The sequence below is a fragment of the Notamacropus eugenii genome, chromosome 4, assembly GCF_028372415.1.
Source record: "Notamacropus eugenii isolate mMacEug1 chromosome 4, mMacEug1.pri_v2, whole genome shotgun sequence".
NCBI lineage: Eukaryota > Metazoa > Chordata > Mammalia > Diprotodontia > Macropodidae > Notamacropus > Notamacropus eugenii.
The window spans coordinates 177,780,262-177,802,921 of NC_092875.1; the positions used below are offsets into that span (position 1 = coordinate 177,780,262).

At 35.9% G+C, this 22,660-nt stretch overlaps 1 protein-coding gene and 1 long non-coding RNA gene across 7 annotated transcripts in view; one reads left to right on the forward strand and one right to left on the reverse strand.

The window, feature by feature from the left end:
* Window positions 1–22,660, forward strand: part of LOC140500809 (uncharacterized) — a 58,290-nt gene that overhangs the window by 861 nt on the left and 34,769 nt on the right. The gene's annotated exons all lie outside the window — the stretch shown is intronic.
* The window catches only part of CAGE1 (cancer antigen 1), a 92,762-nt gene continuing 89,511 nt past the window's right edge, over window positions 19,410–22,660 (reverse strand). For all 6 annotated transcript variants that reach the window (XM_072603754.1, XM_072603753.1, XM_072603751.1 and 3 more), the window contains one exon: window positions 19,410–19,569. In XM_072603754.1, the coding sequence (XP_072459855.1) occupies window positions 19,465–19,569 (105 nt within the window). In that variant the 3' untranslated portion in view covers window positions 19,410–19,464. The remainder of the gene's footprint in view (window positions 19,570–22,660) is intronic.

Sequence of the window (22,660 nt, forward strand, 5' to 3'; positions counted from 1 at the left end):
ATCATGCTAGCCGTGGGTGTTGTCCTTTGTTCTGGAAGAGGACCAAAATGACATCACCATGCTAGAGCCAAGTTTCAGTGTGTCCAACTGAACCAGTACAAGCTCTAGGACAAGTCCGGCCCATACAGCCTGTGTGAACATTTGGGATAAGTTTGTACATCCTTCATTTCCTTTGAGCTGTTTTAATTTTGCTTTGCTCATAAAGCACAGCACCTTCTCAGATGTAGGCACAGCGTGCTGAGAGGTCTTGTGCCAGTGTCTCTCAAGTCACACAATCAACTCCAAAGTTCTTGAGAGCGTCCTTGTATCTTTTCTTCTGACCACCATGTGATCACTTGCCTTGTGTGAGTTCTCCATAAAATAATCTTTTTGACAAGTATACATTTTGCATTCCAGTCCATTGGAGTTGCACTCTCTGAAGCAAAGTTTGAATGCTTGACAGATTCGTTTGAGAAAGGACTTCAGTGTCTGATATCTTATCTTGCCTTCAGAATCTTCCTAAGACAATTCAAATGGAAGGGATTCAGTTTCCTGGCATGATGCTGGTATACTGTCCAGGTTTCACAGGCATACAACAATGTGGTGAGCACAATGGCTCTGTAAACCTTCAGTTTGGTAGTCAGTCAAATACCTCTTCCGTACTTTCATCTGAATCTCTCAAACACTGAGCTAGCTCTGGCAATGCATGCCTCGACCTCATTATCATTGTGTACATCCCTGGAAAGTACTCTACTGAGGTAAGTGAACTTATCCACAGCAACTAGGTGGTGAAGCAGATAGAGCACCAGCTCTTGAGTCAGGAGGATCTGAATTAAAATCTAGTCTCAGACACTTACTAGCTGTGTGACTCTGAACAAGTCACTTAACCATGTTTGCCGCATTTTCCTCATCTGTAAAATGAGCTAGAGAAAGAAATGGAGTCATGAAGAGTTAGACCTGACTGAAAAATGACTGAACAATAAATAAAGGACAGCTCCTCCAAGAAACCTTTCCTGTCTCCAGTTGCCAGTGTCTTCTTGCTAAGGTTACTATCTACGCTGTCTATATATGTACACATCATGCTAACATGCAGGCAAGTAAGATCATTAAAATAAGATGGAAATTAGGAGTAAAGCAACAGTAATCAATCTCAACACATTTTCAGTAAGAACAATTTCAATTTCCTTTTGCTTTCCCTCCCTTCCCAAAGTAGTTTAGGAAACAAAACTCATTAGGGAATACTTGGGACAAGACTCTCTGAAACTGAAAGAAAGGGCTTAGTGTGAAAAGGCTGGAAACTGCTCCTGTTGGTCTCTGATGCCCACTGCTGATCGCCTCTCCAGAGACTGCCCATTCCTATTGTATAGAAGAAGTAGTTCCTTTCTGACTTCCCATGGTAGGTAACTGACAATGTCAGAATTATAGAGGTAAAAAGAAACCTAGGATTTATTATGTGTAAGTATTGGTTCAGATATCAGAAAAACTACAAGCATGTAAAAAGATTAGGATTCTAACAAGGTCTCATAGAAAAAATAAAATGACATAGAAAGAATTCTTTTACATGTTAGAATTTATACGGTCCTCTTAGGCAATAAAAGTTAAAGACAGATTCACAATCCCATGCTTCCTTCAATATCGTAGAAGTTGAAGAATGTGGTTAAACAGTCATAATCTCATGTGTAAACAAACCAAGTTAACTAAGTCAGGGTAGAGATTAAATTACATTTAGAGTGTTCAGAAACAGGTTGATTGATGGGGAAGATTTATATATTGTTAAGAAATCAGGGAGAGGTGAGATTCTTCCTCTAACTTCTTGTCTAAGGAATGCTTAAAGCTTTAAGTAAATTTTCATATCCCATCGGACAAATTTTGGTCACGTGAGGTTAATATTAACAGAAGACAGGCTTTTAGTTAACCAGAAGTTGAAGGAGGAATAGCCCTGAGCCCAAAATAATAAAAATTGATAAAAGGTAATTAAAAATTCTCATTGTACTATGCAGCTCCCTCTTCCTTCTCTGGTTCATGGGATCCCAGTCCCACAGAGAATGTTAATCTTGTGCCTATCTTCCCTCAATCTCTGGACACAGTCATTCTGCTCCATAGGTATACATGACCTCTGTGGAATTAGAGTGCTTTTCCCCATAAGAATTAGTATTTTAGGAAATTAATTCCTGCTCCCTTTATTCCTAGCATATTAAAAGAAGAGTCTTTGCCAGTAGGTCTCCAAGGTTGCTATCTTTTGGACTGTGTTGGAGGAAAGGCCAGGTTAATGGTCCCAGGGGGTACACCTCTTCAACTTCTTCATCTTAACTAAAACATGACTTTAACTGAAACTAGCTTACGGTTGAATGAGTTAAATTGTTTAAAATATTACATTTTAAAAAAATCATACTCTTTAAATAAACTTTTCTTTTGAAAGATGCAGTTATGTAAGATAAAATCTCAAGTTGTTCTGCTTTTGGTAATGTGATATTTCTGCTCTACTTCAGCTACAAATCACTTTAGACCTCACCAGAAAGAACTATACCGTCTCTCAGAGCCTCAACTTTGAAATTCCACTCAATACAAACTTTCAGTTCTACTTCTCTTACTCTTGTCACTTAAACACTAAATTCTCTCTTCATCCCAATCTTTTCCTCTTGTCCTGTTACATCATGCTTCTCTTCTTTCCCTTGCTTTCATATGCAGATCTGATTCACGTGTAATGAATGAAAAGTCCAAGAGACATAATTTCTGGGTAATTAATAATAAGCTTATTAATTATGGCTAACAAATAATTAATAAAATTAGGTCAATGGACCTCTTGGAAGCCAAAGACCAACCTTGGGGGCTTACTGAACATTTAAATACCCTTTGAGAATGAGTGTTCCCAACTGGAGGAAATAAACTCTGGTTGACAATGAGAGAATGAATATTATAATAAGAGGTGGGTTTATTCAAATGAGGGGCTGGGGGACATGACTCTGATCTTGTCACTCTTGGACAAAAAGACTCATCTCCACTCCCAGATTATTCCCCCTCAAGCAATCTATACAGAAGAATCTATCTGTTCTCCCCCCAGATCACTTATGTAGTTGAACAATGGGCCAGAATTCACCTAAACAAGATGGTCTTTGCCCTTTAATCAGAACTAAATCTTCCTAGTTGGATGTGGTCTTACCCAAGATTGAGGAGAATGTTAACCCAGTCTCACCATCAGCTTTGTCATTCACAAGGACTGGGCTTTGATGAGGAAATAGAAAGGGACAAACCCCAGATCCCTCCCAGCCCCATATTAATTGTTATTAATAATCATTTCACATGGTTTGTACCAATTTGATTTTTCTATTCCTACTTACAAACTGAGTGATCAAGGAGAAAGTCACTGCATTAAGCTGATTTCACTTACTATAAATACATGGCAGATGTTAAGACAGATAAGAATCCCATAGAATGAGAAGTCATGATTGTGCTATGATCTGCATTGGTCAAAGAAACTCCTGACTTGATGAAACTATGGATCCATTGACATTTAGCCTCAACTCTTAAGGCTGTACAACAATTCTACTAAACTACTTTTGACTAATTTTTTTCATTCTTCACATGAAGTACTGCAAATCTTTTCCTCTTTCCAAGACATCAGAACTGAACCCCCTGATTCTCAGACATAGCCTCCTTCCTCAATCAATGGAATCACCAAGCATTTATTAAGCACTTACTATGTGTCAGGCACTGTGCTGAACACTGGGGATAATATAAAACAACAATGTTCCCTGAGCTTGGGGGAGACAAAATATAGGTAAATAAGTTTATGGGAGCTAGATAAATAGTAGATGGAAGGATAGGAAAATAACAGCAGAAAGGGAGAACTGGGAAAAGATTGATACAGACAGTATCATTTGAATGGAGTCTTGAAAGAAACTTGAGAGTCTAAGATTTTAAAAAATTAATATTTTATTTTCCCCCCAATTACATGTAAAAAACAATTTTTAACATTTTAAAAATTTTGAGTTTCAAATTCTTCCTTCCCTGAGAAAGCAAGCAATTTGATATAGGTTATACAGGTGCAGTTATGCAAAACATATTTCTGTATTAGTCATGTTGTGAAAGAAAACACAGACCAAGGGAAAAAAAATAAGAAAAATAAAGTTAAAATAAAAGTATGCTTCAATCTGCATTCAGATTGAATGCAGTTCTTTCTGCATCAGTTCTTTCCCTCAAAATGGATAGTATTTTTCATCATAAGTCCTTCAGAATAGTCTTGGATCATTTTATTGCTGAGGATAGCTAAATCATTCATAGTTGATCATGTTATAATAATGCTGTTACTATGTACAACGTTCTCTTGGTTCTACTCATTTCACTTTGCATCGGTTCATGTAAGTCTTTCCTGAGAGCATCCTACCCATCATTTCATATAGGAATAGTATTCCATCATATATCATATATCACAACTTGTTCAACTATTCCCCAATTGATGACATCTTCTCAGTTTCCAATTCTTTGCCACCACAAAAAGAGCAGGTATAAATATTTTTGTACATGTGGGTCCTTTTTCTTTTTGTTTTTTTTATCTCTTTGGGATACAGACCTAGTAATGGTATTGCTGAGTCAAAGGGTACACATAGTTTTATAGCCCTTTGGACATAGTTCCAAATTTTTCTCCTGAATTGTTGAATCAGTTCACAACTCCCCCAACAGTGCATTAGTATCTCAATTTTCCCAGATCCCTGTAGCGCCAGTGTGATATTCGCAGTGCCTACAGTGGCCATGAATATGCTGGTGCAATTCTGAATTGCAAAATACAACAGACTCACCACATGGAAGACAGAACTAAAACATCTATTCAGACACCGGAAAGCCAAATCTATCATAGTAACAAAGAAATCTCTACACAATAACAGTGCAGAGGGCAGCACAATCCCCAAACTGTCCGCCGTTAGACTTCCTACAAACTAGCTCCTTTAAACAAATCACAAACAGTCTCCCTTAAACAAAATAACAAACAAGCTGTCTCACTCTTAATAGCCAGTTGCCTGCTTTTCTCTATCTCCCTCAGTTCTGACTGCTCTGACCAAATTTTCTCTCAACTCTGCTCTAGTTCTGCCTCTTCCTGTTCCATGTAACTTAGACTCATGTGACTCAGACTTCCTTGCGACTTAAGCAGGTTACATGGGCCTATCAATGAATGAGGAGGATCTTCCAATTTAAGTTACCATTTCCCCTTCTCCCAGTACATTCTTCTTTCTCACTCCTTAATTTTGTTTTTTTTTCAGACATCATTATATTCAATTCATACCCATGACCTGTGTATATTCTCTGTGTCTTCTTATGTATATTCTGTCTAATTGCCCTCATAATGATAAAGTTCTTAGGAGTTACTGGTATCATCTTCCCATATAGGAATATATGAGATTAATTTTATTGAATCCCTTATTATTTTCCTTTCCTGTTTACCTCTTTATGCTTCTCTTGAGTCTTATATTTGAAAGTCAGATTTTCTTTTCAGCTTTGGTCTTTTCATCAGGAATGCTTGAAAGTCCTCTATTTTATTTAATATCCATTTTTCCCCTGAAGAATTATACTCAGTTTTGCTGGATTGGTGATTCTTGATGACTCTGTTGCCCTTTGGAATATCATATTCCAAACTCTCTGATTCTTTAATGTAGAAACTGCTAAATCTTGTATTATCCTGACTGTGGCTCCATGATGTGTAAATGGTTCTTTCTGGCTGCTTCTCTCCTTTACCTGGGAGCTCTGGAATTTGGCTATAATATTCCTGGGAGTTTTCATTTGGGGATCTCTTTCAGAAGGTGATTGGTGGATTCTTTCAATTTCTATTTTACCCTCTGGTTCTAGAATATCAGAATAGTGTTCCCTTGATAATTCCCTTGATATCCTGTCTCTTTTTTTGGTCATAGGCTTAGGTAGTCCAGTAATTCTTAAATTATCTCTCCTGGGTTTGTTTCCCAAGTCTGTAGTTTTTCCAATGAGGTATTTCACATTTTCTTCCACTTTTTCATTTTATAAATTTTGTTTTATTGTTTCTTGTTGTCTTTATGGAGTCATTAGCTTCCACTTGTCCAATTCTGATTTTTAAGGACTTATTTTCTCCAGTGAGCTTCTTTACCTCTTTTCCATTTGGCCAATTCTGCTTTATAAGGAGTTCTTTTCTTCAGTGAATTTTTGTACGTCTTTCTCCATTTGTTCAGTGCTGCTTTTTAAGGAGTTCTCTTCAGTGAATTTTTTAAAATATCTTTTTGTTGGTCTATTCTATTTTTAAGGTATTTTCTTTAGTACTTTTTGTGCCTCCTTTGTTGACTTTTTCCATGAGTTTTTAATTTCATTTCTTTTCTCAGTTTTTTCTGCCACCTTTCTTACTTGATTTTGAAAATCCTTCTTGGGCTCTTCCAGGAATTATTTTTGGTCCTGAGATAAATTTACATTTTTCTTTGAGGCATTGGATGCAGCAGTTTTGTCTTTGTTGTCTTCTTTAGAATTTGTGTTTTAATCTTCCCTGTCACCGCCATAACTTTCTATGGTCAGATTTTGTTGTTGTTTGCTCATTTTTAAAGACTATTTCTTAACTTTTAATTTTATGTTAAAGTTGGGCTCTGGTTCCAGGGTAGAGAGGGCACTGTCCCAAGCTTCAGGTTTTTTGTGCAGCTATTTTCCGACCTAGTTCTAGGGGTCTCTAAGTTTTCAGTTCTTTTAAGATGGTATTCTCTATGGAGTGTGTGTTTACTACTCTCCTGGCCTGTGCTCTGGTCTATGAACCACACAAGCTCTCTTTTCCACTCTGGAACTGGGATCAGGGTCCATCTTCTCTTGTGTCCACAAGTTCCTCCCCACCCTAGGACTGTGACCCAGAACTGCAACCCTGGTCCGAGATCCCAGTATGGGCAATGGAACTGAGTCCTGCACCCAGACCCTGTAATCTCTTTCTGACAAGTTGTCCCACTCTTTTACCATCTGTGAGCTGAGAGCTCCAGAGCCACTGCTGTGCTGCTGATCCATGATTCACTTGACGCTAGTGCCTGCTTCTGGTTTCTTGAGGTATGGACTGGCAGCCTGAGCTGGATTGAGCTCCACTCTCACTCATGTGACGGACCTTTCCTGTGAACCTTCTAAGTTGTCTTGGACTGGAAAATTGTTTTGTCTTTCCTTTTGTGAGTTCTGTCAATCCAGAATTTGCTTTGAGATATTATTTAAAGTTGCACGGAGACAAATTTAGGAGAGCTTAGGCGAGTCCCCCCCTTTTCTCTGCCATCTTGGCTCTGTCCCCTCCAGTCTATGATCTTTTATGGAGACAATTGATGCTGGCTGCTGGGAATTCCCCCTAATCCTATTCCACTCCTTAAAATTTCTCAGAATTAACATTCACTATCTGTTCCTTTCCTCAGATCATAGACAAAAAACTATTCTGGCTTCCAAGGCTAAGCCCTCTAATAAACCTCTATGTCTTTGGTCTCATTCCCTCCTAACTTTCCACTTTCTCTTATGTATCTTCAGTCCCTTCATCTTTACTGGTTCCTTCCCTTTTGCTTATAAATATGTACATTCAGGACCCCCCTCCCCCAACCCTAAAAATACTTTCCTTTGACCTTTCTGCACCTTCCAGCTTTTGTCTTCCTCCTTTATGCTTAACTTCCTCACCACTTGTTTTCTCAACCTTTTGGATTGGGATTTCACTCTTAGCACTATTGAAACTCTTCTCTCGAAGACCACTTAACAACTTAATGTCCTAATTTCCAAGTCATATAGAGTTTTTCCAGTCACCATTTTCCTTGACCTCTCTGTAACATTTGATATTATTGACCCTTCCTGCCCCCCCACCCTCTTCCTGACATACACTTCTCTCAGTTTCAGAGACAGTCTGCTCTTTTGTTTCTTTTGTTACCCTAACTTCCTTCTCAGCAGAGCCAAAACTAGCTTGGGGTGATTGGTATGCCCCAGGTGGTGAAAGGAGTGAGAATGGGAGTCCCCATGCCCTTGAGAAGCCTACACAGTTCCTGTGGCCTTCTTGCCCTTCCAAGGGTAATCACAGTGGCTCAGATAGAGCCTGCATCATATTGGGTATCCCGGGATCACTAGCATCAGGAATGGGAAATCAGTGAGGACATCAGGAAAGGATCGATGGCAAAGGGCACAGGCAGCAGCAGCCCCTCCTTTCCCCCACATAGTAAACTCTTATTCATCTGTAAAATGGGGATAATAATAATTGCAATGCCTCAAAAGGGTAGCTGGGAAGAAACTGCTTTCTAAATTGTAAAAAGCCATATTGTGAATTTAATGTATCACACTCTAAGCTGACCTCCAAAGTCCCAAAACAGTTCTTGGAAACAGCACAGATGGAAATGATATATAATATATGGGTTACTATGAAAGGACTGTTTAGTAAATGTCCTTGCAGTTTACAGATGAACCTTATAGATAATCTGTTTTCATCCATTAATTTAAGAGAGAGGGGAAATGAAGTTATTGTCTTGCCCATTAAGTACATGGAGGCAGCATAGGACATTGGAAAGAGGAATAGATTTAGAATTGAAGGATCTGGATTCAAATTCTGACTCTGCTACTTACTAATAATCTGTGTGTGTCCTCACTTAATCTCTCTGGGCTTAAACTCTCATTTCTTCATCTATGAAAAGAGGACTGAATTAGAAGACCATTATGGCTTCTTCCAATGTTCCATCTGTGATTCTTGGATCTCTTACATCTGGGATATACTGCTGATTTTCTTACTCTTTGTGATCCTATATCCAAACTAATATCCTTATAGGTTGCTTGTCTTTGTTTTGTGCCTTTTGTCTCCTCTGCTTTAAGAGCAGGACCTTCTACATAGTGGGTACTCAATAAATATTTGTTTGATGAATGAGAATGAATAATCAAATATTGTGTAAGCAGATAGTTATCATTTACAATGCTTGTAAAAAGTAATAAGTAAAAGGGGGGCACAAATAGCAGTCTATATAAACCTGAAGGGTTCAGGAATTACTCACTTTCATCTGAACTATTAAAAAAAAGGAAAAAAACACCAAATTTGGTATAGGAACACATACAACTCAACAGGGAGACAGGAAAGAATGGAAAAAGGGCAAAGGGCAGGTAGATTCAGGGAGAGAATATTTATAAACAAAACAAATCCTAAACTTGGAGAGAGGATTGTGAAGGATTTAAAAGGAAAAAAGAAAGGATAAGAACCTGCAATAAAGAAGGGACCAGGAACAAAGGGAAGAAGAAAAAGTATAAGAATCATATGGAGTGAAATTCACAATTAGTAATCACAATTAGTATCCCTGTGAATGGGATAAATTCATTCACAAAATGGAAAAGGATAGCAGAATGGATTAAAAAGATGAACACAGTAATATGTTGTTTACAAGAAACTTAATTGAAACATAAAGACTCACACTGATTAAAAATAAGGGTGAAGCACAATTTGTCTCAGCTGAAATGCTTTAATTTCAAACAAGACAATAACAAAAATAGACTTAATTTAAAAAGATAAAGAGGATTACTACATTTTGTGGAAAGGGAAATAGGTAATTAATTTTTCATATATATATACATACATACACATACTGAATAGCATGGTATATGAATATTTAGAGGAAGATCTAAATAAGTAACAGGGTAAAATAAGACAAAAGCATAATGGTGGGAGAAACCTTAATATACCCCTCTCAGAACTAGACAATCTAACCAAAAAATTAACAAAAAAAGACAAGGACCTGATTAGAATTTTAAAATAATTACATATGATAGTCCTTTGGTATACTGAATGGGAATAGCTATATATGCATATTTATACAAACTAACCATGTATTAGTACATATAAACTTCAGAAACACATGAAGACAAGCATAATAAACATCGCTTACTGATCACAGTGAGATAAAATTATATTAAATGGCTATTCAAGAAAGTATTATTAAAAAGCAACTGGAGACTAGCTTAGTCCTAAAGAATTGGTGAGTCAAAGAACATCACAGAAAGAATACTTTCATTGGCCATTCCTGCTGCTCAGAGACTGCTGAAACCCCCACCCCCCAATCCATCTGTCCATCGCTGCCACTCACCCTGGGCACAGAACATTCAGTCAGGGATAAAAATGAGCTCGTGCAGAAGGCCACATTGGCTGAGCAGGCTGAGAGATATGATGAGATGGCAGTCTTCATTAAGTTTGTAACTTAGCAAGGAGCTGAATTATCCAATGAGGAGAGGAATCTTCTCTCTGTTGCTTACAAAAGTATCATAGGGGCCCGATGGTCATCTTAGAAGGTTGTTTCAAGTACTAAGCAAAAGATGAAAGGTGCTGAGGAAAAAAAACAGCAAATGGCCCAAGAATACAGAGAGAAAATTGAGACTGAACTAGGAGATATCTGTAATGATGTACTCTCTCTACTGGAAAAGTTCTTGATTCCTAAAGCTTCACATGCAGAAAGCTAAGTTTTCTGTTTGAAAATGAGACTACTACTGTTATTTGACTGAGGTTGCTGCCAGATAAGAAAGGGGTAGTGTATCAGTCACAACAACTATATCAAAAAACATTTGAAATCAGCTAAAAGGAGATGCAACCAGCACTTCCTATGAGATTGGGTCTGACTTTGAACTTCTCTGTGTTCTGTTAAGAGTTCCTGAACTCTCTAGAGAAAGCCTGCTCCTTTGCAAAGACAGCTTTTGATGAAGCCATTTGCAGAACTTGATACATTAAGTGAAAAGTTATACAAAGACAACACACTAATAGTGCAATTATTGAGAGACAATTTGACATTGTGGACATTGGACACCCAAGGAGATGAAGCTGAACTAAGAGGAGGGGAGAATTAACCAGCCTTCCGACTTTTGTCTGCCTCATTCTAAAATTTATACAGAAGATCATTTGTCATCTGTACTGTCTGATTTTTGACAGGTTTATGTTGCTTCTATTTGGATTTCTATATTTCTTATGTGATTTTCATGTTTAATATTAGGGGAGAAGAATCAGTTAACATTTGGGGAGTTTTCATCTGAGGTGGCCAACATGGGGATATGGAATTTTTATACATGTTTTACATGTTTGGCATAGTACTTTTGGTACATTGTGATTTCACAAGGCCACTGTTAAAATAGCTTCCATGTTTAAGCAAAGAAAACTGCCTACATATTGGTCTGTCATGGGACAAAGGGATAATTGGTTCCAGCCACAGGTGTAGTTATTGTGGGTACTTTAGAGTTGGAGCACTCATGGCTGTGGTAGAAACAGATTTCCTATAGATATTACATGTCATTCCATGTGTATCTGTGGAATAAACCATCTCAATGTGTACACCTTTATGACTGCAATTGCCAAGTTTTAAAAACAAAGTTTTAACGCAGTCAATTTACTCTGGAGAAGGACAGAAAGGGTTCACATTCTATTATTTGCAAAGTTACCTGCTGATTGCTTTCATTATTTTTGCTACACTCATTTTATTTATATTTAAATGGTTTAGGCAACCTAAGAACAAATGTACAAGATGCAGTAAAAATGAATTGTTTGATATTCATGAAGTCACTGTGTATCAAGCACAGCAGTAAAAAAAAAACCCCATGTGCTTAACTTCTTTAAAGGTTTTTTATTTTTGTGATTTTTTGGGTACTTGCCTAATACACATGTGCTGTAAAAATAGTTAACAGGGAAATAACTTGAGATGATGGCTAGCTTTGTTTAATGCCTTATGAAATATTCATGAACACTCCAAGCACAGTTGTTAAGGACATGTGTATTAAGTTGATGTAAGTGGAATAAAAGTTTTATGAATGGAAAAAAAGAATCATTAAAGATAATGGCAACAATGAAACAACATAAAATTTTAGGGTCAGTTGGTCAATAAACATTTGTGCCTGCTAAATTAAGCACTGTGCTAAGTGCTGGGGATACAGATATTAAAAGGACAGGCCATGAATGCCCTCAAGGAGCTTACAGTCTAATGGGGAAAGACAAAAGGAAACTGAAAAAGTGGAGTGATAGAAAGTACTTATTATGGGGCCACGATGGAGTCCAGTCTAAAGAGGATACTGGGAATGTCTAAATGTCATGGCTGATGCTGTCTCCCATGATGATGAATTTCCTGATGATGAGGTTCTTGGGGGAATAATGAAGTTCAAATCAAACCAAAGGTGCAATACAGCAAATCAGTCCTTAAGGGGAAAATTCATATCCCTGAATACTTTCATAAATTTCTCAGTTTCTCTCTCAAAAGGAGGAAAAGAAGAGGTCAATTGGGCATACAACTAAAAAAAATCCAGAAGATCAACAAATTGAAAAACCAACAAATCACAAACACCAAAGTAGAAACCTTGAAAATCAAGGAAGAGATTAACAAACTTGAAAACCCCAAACTCCACACTGAATTAATAAATAAAACTAGAAGCTTGTTGATTTTTTGATGGGGGGTAGTAGTGTGAGGAAGCACAATAAAATAGATGAACCATTAGCCAATTTGATTAAAAAGACAAAAACAGGGAAACCAAATTACCAGCATCAAGAGATAAGGGTATTATTAGTAATCATTTTGCTCAACTATATGCCAATAAAACCTACAACTTAAATGGAATAGATGAATATTTACAAAAATACAAAATACCTAGATCAATAGAGTCAGAAATGGAGAATTTAAGCAATCCAATCTCAGAAAAAAAAATTGAACAAGATATAAAAGATCCCCTTCCCCCCACAAAAACAAACCATGAACCAGAAGGATTCACAAGTGAATTCTACCAAATATTCAAAAACACAAATTACAGTATTAAAAAGCTGGGAAAATATTAAAAAAAAAAGAGATCCTACCAAATTTGTTCTATGACAAAAATATAGGCTTGAACCCTGAACTCTGCAGAGTTAAAACAGAAAGAAAATTATAGACCAATACCCCTAATGAGTATTGATGCAAAAATTTTAAATATTACCACAGAGTCCAGGTTGGATTATACTAGGAATTTAGGTTGGTTTACTATTTAGAAAACAATAAATATGATTCACCATACAAGGACAAAAATCATGAGTCTATCAATAGACACAAAAAAAGCTTTTGACAAAATAGAACAGGTATTTCTTTTAAAAATACCAGAAAACATAGGAATAAATGAACTGTAACCTGGTAAACAGTGACATCTAAAATTAAGAACTATTATTTTATGTAAAGGTAATAAAAAAGAGTACTTTTCAATAAGATCACAGGTGAAGCAAAGATGTCACCACTTCTGATAGTGATAGAAATGCTAGCTATAACAATAACAAGAAAAAAATAGGGAAATAAACATAGGTAAAGAAGAAACAAAATTGTTGCTTTTTTTCAGGTGATAAGATGTATTTAGAAAACCTTAAGAGAGTCAACAAAAATTAATGGAAATAATTAATAACTTTAGCACTATTATAAGATATAAACAAAATCCACACAAATTATCAGCATTTTTGTATAATACTAGTAAAATCTAGCAAGAAGAAATAGAGCAGGGCTGCACAACCTGCAGTCTGTGGGCTGTAAGCGGCCCATGGGCATGCCAAACGATTTTGAGTGGCCCACAAAAATGCAGAGGATGTTTCCTTCTACATTTTTTTTTGCGGGCTGTTCAAAATCCTTTGGTGGGTCACAGGTTGTGCAGGCCTAGAACAGAGAAAAAAATTCCATTTAAAATAACTACACAAACTAAAATACTTGGGAGTCTATCTACCACGATGCACACAAGAATTATGTGACTACAACTATAAAACACTGTTACAAGAATGAATATACCTAAATAACTGGAAAAACATTAATTATTCTTGGGTAGGCTAAGACAACATAATAAAAAATGATAGTATTACCTAATTTATTTATTTAGTGTTGTACCAATTAAACTATGAAAGGATTACTTTATAGAACTTGAAAAATTAATGAAATTCATTTGGAAGAATAAGATGTGAAGAATTTCAAGGGAAATAATGAAAAAAGTGGGAAAGTAGAGGGCCTAGTAGTACTAGATCTCAAACTATACTATAAAGCAATCATTCTCAAAATAATTCCTGCTTTAAAAATAGACCAATCATTTGTTATAATTCTTCTATGCAACATGACTAAAGTAAAAATGTGTTTAATAGGAATGTATGTGTAGAACTTATATCAGATTGCATGCCATCTTGGGGAGGGGGAGAAAATTTAAAACTTAATAGAAATGAATGTTGAAAATTAAAAATAAATAAATTAATACACTGGGAAAAAAAAATAGACCAATCAGTGGAACTGATTAGGGATAACACTGAAAAGCAAACAAACCTAGTAGTCTAGTATGATAAACCTGAAGACCCTAAATACCCATTATTTGAGAAAAAATAGCTGGGAAAACTTGACAGCTGTAAGGCAAAAATTAGGTTTAGACCAACACCTCACATTGGCCATTATACTGATCAATTCTAAATCTTTCAAATTGATTGTCTTTACAATATTGTTGTTATTGTATGAATTGTTATCTTGGTTCTGTTTATTTCATTTTGGGTCAATTCGTACAGGTCTTCATGTTTTGCTGGAACTATCCCTTTTATCATTTCTCATAACAGTATTCCATCATATTCATGTGCCACTAACTTGTTCAGCCATTTCCCCATTGATGGGCATCCTTTCAATTCCCAGTTCTTTGCTACTACAAAAAGAGTTGCTTTAAATATTTTTGTACATATGGTTCATTTTTTCTCTTTCTTTGATCTCTTTGGAGTATAGACCTAGTAGCAGTATTGCTAAGTCATAGCTTATGAACAGTTTAAATCCCTTTTCAACATAGTTCCAAATTGCTTTCCAAAATGGTTGGACTAGGTCACAGCCCCACTAGCAGTACATACTATACCTGTTTTTTCCACAGCCCTTCCAACCTTTATCTTGTTCTCTTTTTTGTCCTCTTAGCTAATTTGATGGGTATTTTAACCCGTTAAAATCACCCAGAGTTGTTTTATTTTGTGTTTCTCCAGTTAATGATTTAGAACATTTTTTCCCCACATGACTATTGATAGCTTTAATTTCTTCATCTGAAAACTACCTATTCATATCCTTTGATGATTTATCAATTGGAGATTGGCTTTTATTCTTGTAAATTAAACTCAGTTCTCAATATGTCCTGGAAATTAGACCTTTATCAGAGAAACTTGCTGCAAAGATTCCTCCTCCCCCCTGACTTTCCTGCTTTTCTTCTAATTTTAGCTGCATTGTTTTTTTTAAAGTAGTCAAAATTATCCAATTTACTTTCTGTAAATCTTTCCATCTCCTATTTTGTCATGAAATCTTCCACTATCCATTGATATGACAAGCAATTTCTTCCATATTCCAACCTTTATGTGTTATGTACCCATTTTGAGCTTATCTTTTAAAAGATCTTTTTATTAATGACGTCAATTTCTTACACCATAATAGTTAGCCCTAGTATCTTTTGCTGTCCCTCTCCCAGGGAGCCCTTTCATATAACATTTTTTTAAGAGGAAAAAAATTAGCACAACTGATCAATACATTGAAGAAGTCCAAAAGTATGCAATGTGTAATATCTATGGATCTCCCACTTTCATGAATGGGTTGGCTGGTGCTGTCTTCTCATATTTCTTCATTTGAGTCATGCTTGATCCTTATAATTTTGTTATATTCATTTTTTTTTATTTTTTGGTATGTGGTTCTTTCCATTTATATTTAGTTATTGCATATATTGTTTTCTTGGCTCTGCTTACTTCCTTCTGCATCAGCTGATGTAAATCTTTCCATGCTAATCTATATTTATCATATAAATTATTTTTTATAACACAGTAATTAATGTAATTTGCTTAGGCATTCCCCAATCAATCTACTTTGTTTCAAATTCTTTGCTATCACAAGAAGTGCTACTATATTTTAATGTATATGGGGACTTCTTATTGATATCTTCCTTGTGGTAAAAGCCTAGTGATAGACTCTTTGGTTCAAGGGATATTGACATTCACATAATCCCAAATTGCTTTCCAAAACAGTTGTACCATTTCACAGCTCCACTAACATTATCAGCATGCCTATCATTCCACAACCCAACCAACATGGTTGCAATTTTTTGGGTCATCTTTGCTAATTTTTCAGGGCATGAGGTGAATGAAACTCAAGGTTGTTTTGAGATATATATACATATATATATATATATATACATATACATATATATACACATATATATATGTATATGTATAACATAACATAGATACCAAATCCTTAGAGAATTTTTTCCCATTTGTCCACTTCCTTCCTTATCCTATGTGCACTAATTTTGTCTATATAGAATCTTTTTAGTTTCATGTAATCTAAGTTATAGTCTTTTGTAATTACCTGTAGCTCATTTGGTTAAGAATATATCTCTTACCTATAGCTGTGTGAGATATATGATCTTTTCTAATTTTTAATAGCCTGATAATTAATATTAATGTCACATATTCATTTAAAATGTATTGTAAAATGTGGTATAAGGTTTTGGTCTAAGCTTAATTTCTGCCAGACTGCTTTCTAGTTTTCCTAACAGTTTTTGTTGAATTGAACTCTTGACCCAATAGCTGGGATCTTTGGGTTTATCAAACACTAGGTTATTGTGCTGTTTTGCTTCTGTATGTTGTATTTCTAATCTGTCACATAGATCAATTTATTACCCAGTACCAAATTGTTTTGACAATTACAGTTTTGAGATATAATTTGAGATCTGGTACTGTTATGCTCTCATCTTTCCCATTTTCCCTCCATTGATTTCCTTGGTATTCTTTTGACCTTCTGTTCTTCTAAATAAATTGTGGTTTTTTTTCTAGGTCTATAAAATAATTCCTTTGATAGTCTGATTGGAATGGTACTGAATAAGTAAATTAACTTAGGTAGTTTTGTTATTTTTATGACATTGGCTTGGCACATTGAGGTACTACTGATAGAGTTGTGAATTGGTCCAACTATTCAGGAAAAATATTTGGAATTATGCCCCAAAGTTTACTAAACAGTACATGCCCTAGACCCAGTGATACCACTACTAGGCCTCCCAAGATATCAAAGGAAGGGGAAAAGACTCTTTATGTACAAAAATATTTATAGAGACTCTTTCTGTGGTATCAAAGAATTATAAACTAAGATATTGAACATCAATTGGGAAATGAAAAATTTATGGTATCAGCATACAATGGGATATTATTATGGGTATAATGGGATATAGAGGTGGATAGAGCAGTGGGCTTGAAATCAAGAAGACTCATTTTCCTGTGTTCAAATCCAGCCTCAGATACTTACTAGCTGTATGACCCTGGGTAAGTCACTTAACCCTGTTTGCCTCAGTTTCCTCACCTGAAAAAGGAGTTGAAGTGGGAAATGGCCAACCACTCTGATCTCTTTGCCACAAAAACCACAAATGGGTCACAAAAAATGACTGAAATAACTCAATAACAACAATAACATAATGGGATATTATTGAGGGTAGCCAACAGGTCTCAAACTTATTTGTGTTAGGGGGATATCTACCCTAAGCATGTGAAGACATCCCCCAGTGGAATGGTGGATGAGAATAATTTTGTTCCAATGACCATGCTGAAGCAGACTCTGTGGAGTACTTAGAGGTGGATCAGACATTGAAGAAGTTAAGGTCATTCACAATATCCCAGGCCATGACCAGTCATCTTGGGTTTTGTCCTGCCACTGGACTTTGATAACTCTGGAAGAAAGAGTGAGGCTGATGACTGTGCAACTCTGCCTCACTTAAATCTAATTCGTGTCTAAGTCAAGACACCACCTGTGATGTCACAGGTCCTCCTTGAAAATGAAGGACAAACAACCTTGAGCTGTAAGATATGGAGAAGGTGTCAGAGAGACTTGGGAAAATTTGTAGGAACTAATGCATAGTAGAATGAGCTGAACCAATTTATATCACAATATTGCAAAAGTGAACAATTCTGAAAGGCTTAAGAACTCTGATCAATGAAATGATTGCAGAGGACTGTTGAACACTGCCCACTGTCTTCTAGAGATGTAATAGATTAATGTGAAAAATGGGAAGTGAATTTTTGGACGTGGCCAGGGATATTTTGCTTGAGTATATAATATGAGGTTCCTCCTTTCCTCCATCTCTCCTTTTTTCCCTCCTTTCTTTTTATTTCTTCCACCCTTTCTTCCTTCATTTTTCCCCTTCCCTTTCTTCCTCTCTCCTTCTAGTGGGGATAGTGGGGAAGGTAGGAAGGAAAGAAAAAAAAATAAGGGCTATTTCTGAGCCTCTCTGAGAACCAGTGGTCATACTTCTGGGGACATGACCATGATGAGAACTGTAGAGCTGGTAGTCACATTCAACTAAATGAAGGCAGGGACTATATAATTTTTGTCTTTATGTCTCCAACACCTTGCATAGTATATAGCACATTGTAAGCATTTAATAAATGCTTGCAGATTGATTGACGAGAGGAAAACTCCCATTACTGACATACCTGAAACAGTTCTCCTTTGCTGACGCAGGAGATCGGTGTATTCAAGAATGCCTTGTGTTAGGCAAGGCTTCCATAATCACTTCTTTAATAATAATACCTAGCATTTATATAGCACTTTAAGGTTTGCTAAGCAGTTTGCATGTTATTTGATCCTCATAACAACCCTGGGAGGTAGGTGCTATTATTATCCCCATTTTACAGATGAGGAAATTGAGGCTGAGAAAGTGACTTGTCCAGCATCACACAGTTAAGTGCCTGAGGCAAGAATTGAACTCCTTCTTCCCTGGGAAATGCAGAAGTATAAGCTGCCTCAGAAAAGTCACCTAGGGCAGCATTTGCATTGTCCTTCCTTTTGAACATCTTCCTCAGTGGCCCACATCCATCCAGTAACTCCAAAGGTTTTCAGGATTTCTGTAGTTATGACCTAAGTGTAGTAAAGCGCTATTCCCCAAACTGTATTCAGTGTGGGTCTATGTTCATTCTAGTGCATGTCTTCTAACATTAGGAGGCCATTTCATAGTTCATCGTCATACCGCTAAGGTGACCACTAGTCTTTAGCCTGTTAGGCATGCTGGTTAGACTCAACTAGCATTGTCAACATTGAAAACACATGCTTTCACGCACCATCATGGACAAATCCCTAAAATGTAACCCTGTGTCCATGACTCTCATCGTTAATGTGGTTTTCTTCTTCTTGTTCCCCAATTTGATATTTTTCAATCTCACAGAAAACTTATTTTGGGGTGGAGATGGTACTAATAGAAAAGGCAATAGAAAAAAAGTGGGAGCGATTTTCAAACTCTTTCCCCCCATCTTTACTATTAGAGTCCCATCAATGACTATTTTAGTGGTATTCAGTCTGACTGAAATGGCATAGTACAAATCAGGATGAAAAAGAACCTACTACTACATGAAAGCTCATGCTAAGATGGAGTAAGTCTGTTTTCAGGGACTATCCATAAATCCCCACTGAAATACAATGGAAAAACTTGAACAATTTTCTCGCTGCTCTGTCTTACATAACTTTAATATATCAATATTACATATATTATTTGGGCCCTTCACTATGGAACCAGTCTGTTCACGGGATGGCTGTATGACTGGCAATATTTAGTCTTCAGTTTTGGTGAATTTAAATCTTTTCTTTTTGCTTCTAAGATATTGTATACCTATAAAAGAAAAGAAAAAAAAAAGTCAGTACTTCCCAATTTCCACTTTTTTAACTCTCAAAGGCAGACACTGAACAACTCACTAATTTATTATGCATGGAAATGAGTACAATGAAAGCATGGCTGGATGATGTCCCTTGTAATATGAAAACTTTATGTTAAGGCTTTTTTTCACCGTTCTTTTCTATCAGTACCTGCTAACAAGAAGCAAAATGGTTTTGAGTTTCATGTTCCTAATTACCAGTTAGTAGGAACATCAAAGAGAAGGAAAATGACCAGATGATTGGCATGAAGATGGAAAAGGAATAAAAGAGGGAACCTTGGGCAACTCATCAACAGAAGCATTAGCCTCAGTGAAACTGGGTGTTGATAGTATTTGATGTTCCATCAAAATTCAATAATGAGGAAATTTCTACTGAAGGAGGCAGTATGTTGTGCTGGAAAGGGCATAAGACTAGAAGTCAGGAGGGGGTGATTTTTGTCTTGGCCCTGTCATTAATAGTTGAGCCTCATTTTCCTTAAATCTGAAATTACAACATGTTATACTTATTTCCGTTTGTAGATAATAGCTTTTGTAGATGGACAATACCTTAGAGGTTTTCTAGTCCAAAATGCTCACTGTATGGATGAGGAAACTGGGGTTCAGAGAAACTATTATGGATTTCCTACCTTGTCTCTTAACTTCCAAATGGAAATGATTTAGTCCTGTACTAAATCTAAAAATGTTCAAATATTTTACTTCATTTCTCTCATTCTTGTCATATATAAAACACAAAATAACATATCATACTTAGGAAGAGATAGCTTTTGGATTTCTATAGTTCCTTTGTGTATGTATGTATGTATTGTGTCTTTAATTGAATTGTAAACTCCTCAAGGGTAATGACAACCTTGTTTTCTGCTTTTATTTTTATTTCTGGCAAAAAAGTGTTGGTCGCTATAGAGACTTAATATATTTGTTTAACAAGCACCATAAGTTCCTATTTGAAAACACAGCTAAATATGAATTGGCTAACTCTTAGTAGCATACATTTTTAAAGAATATAAGAGAGATACTAGATTTATATTATAGCAAGATCATTATACTTCCTGACTACATTTATAATATTCTTTAATTATTTAAGGAATTCAGACTACAAATACTATAGGCTGACATATTTTATAGCCAGCCTGTTTACGTTCAAGAAATTCCAGGATAGAGGTATAACTATATAAATCACTGAAAATTATTTTTTAAAGTTTTTTTAAAGTATAGATTGTATATTTGATATAATTTCTTACAGATTACACTTATCAGTACAGCATGACTATATATCAGTAGCTTCTACTGAAATTGTCCTATGATTGTTCAGGTTGTGGAGGTGAAACTGTGCTAACTGTGTTAGCAGAGTACACTAAGGGTCTGCTGATAGATTGTCTGTTACGTTTGAGGAGTAGTCCAGCTACCGTTGGGATACTCGGTATTCTCAAGCTAGCTACTCATTCAATAGCAATAGCTCTCAAAGGTCATATATTAAGTCCAAGAGGGATCAGTAGAAGATAACAGATCTAGAGACAGAAGAGACCTTAGATGAGGACACTGAGGCTAAGAGATGTTAAGTGACTTGCTCAAGGTTACACAACTAGTAAGTGTCTGAGGCAGGACTTGACCTTAGGTTTTCCTAATGCTCTTTTATCCAGGGGTTATGATGAAATCATGGATCCTTAAATTGTAGAAGTATATAAGTATCTCAATAAATTAAATATGGTAGGGTTGAAATTGGAAGGTTATAAAGTTAGGATTTTTTTTAAAGCCAAAGAAAACAAAGTTTATTAAAGATTTGCCTAATTGGGTTGCCTCTTAAGGAGCCTAAGTATTTGTAACGCTTGTATTCACAAGCGGGCCAGATAGAATCCCAGCTAGACAGAGTCTGAGCTGGATTGAATCTGAGCAAGGATTTTTTTTTCTTAGTTAAATTTAATTTTACTTTCACAAAGGTCTGAATTCACTCCCTCCTACTTTCTTCCCTCTACTCCTCCTACCTCAATTAAAAAGTAATAAAAATAAAGTCATTGTTACAGACATGTATAGTCAAAAGAAAACAAATTCCTACACTGGCCGTGTCTAATGGAGTTAAATCTCAAACTGTACTCTAAGTCCATCACCTCTCTATCAGGAAGTGTTTGATCATGAGTCTTCCGGAATTATGTTCATCAGATTTCCTAACTCTTTCAAAGTTGTGTTATCTTAACAATGTTGCTATTATTATATAAATTATCCTCCTGGTTCTGCTCACTTCAGTTTGTATCAGTTCACACAAGTTTTCCCAGGTTTCTCTAAAACCATTCTCTTCATCATTTCTTCTGGCATAATAGTATTCCATCACATTCACATGTACATATATATATATATGTGTGTGTGTGTGTGTACATATATGTATATATATGTACACACACACATATATGTATATATACTTGTTCTGCCATGCCTCAAATTCATGGGTATCCCTCAACCTTCTAATTCTTTGCCACCACAAAAAGAGCCATTATAAATATTTTTGTACATATAGATCCATTTCCTCCTTTTTTTTCCTTTGGAATATAATCTAGTAGTGGCTGGGTCAAAAGGGCATACATAGTTTGATAGCTTTTGGAGCATAGCTTCTAGAATGGCTGAACCGGTTCACAATTCCACCAACAGTAAGAATTGAGTTTTAAAAAATTATTAATGACAATGGGTAATCAGAACTGTTCCATATCTCTGACATACACTGTGTTTCAAATAGACTTAGTTTTAATCTCTTCTTTTAATAGCTGCTAACCAGTAGTGAAATTAAATAACATGAGATTTCTTTTCTCTATTTATTCTCTGTTGAATGTGATATGAATAAAAGAGGAGAAAGATGAAGGAGGAGAAAAAGTCAGCCATTTGAATATACTAGGTTGATAATTCCCAAATAATCAAGAGTTGGCCATATCATTGGATAAGAGTTTTTTTAAAAAAATTAATTTTGTTATACTTTAAGTTTCAAATTGTCTCCCTTCCTCCCTTTTCACCCCACACTAAGAGAAGACCACCATTTGACACAGATTTATAAATATGCGTAAAAGC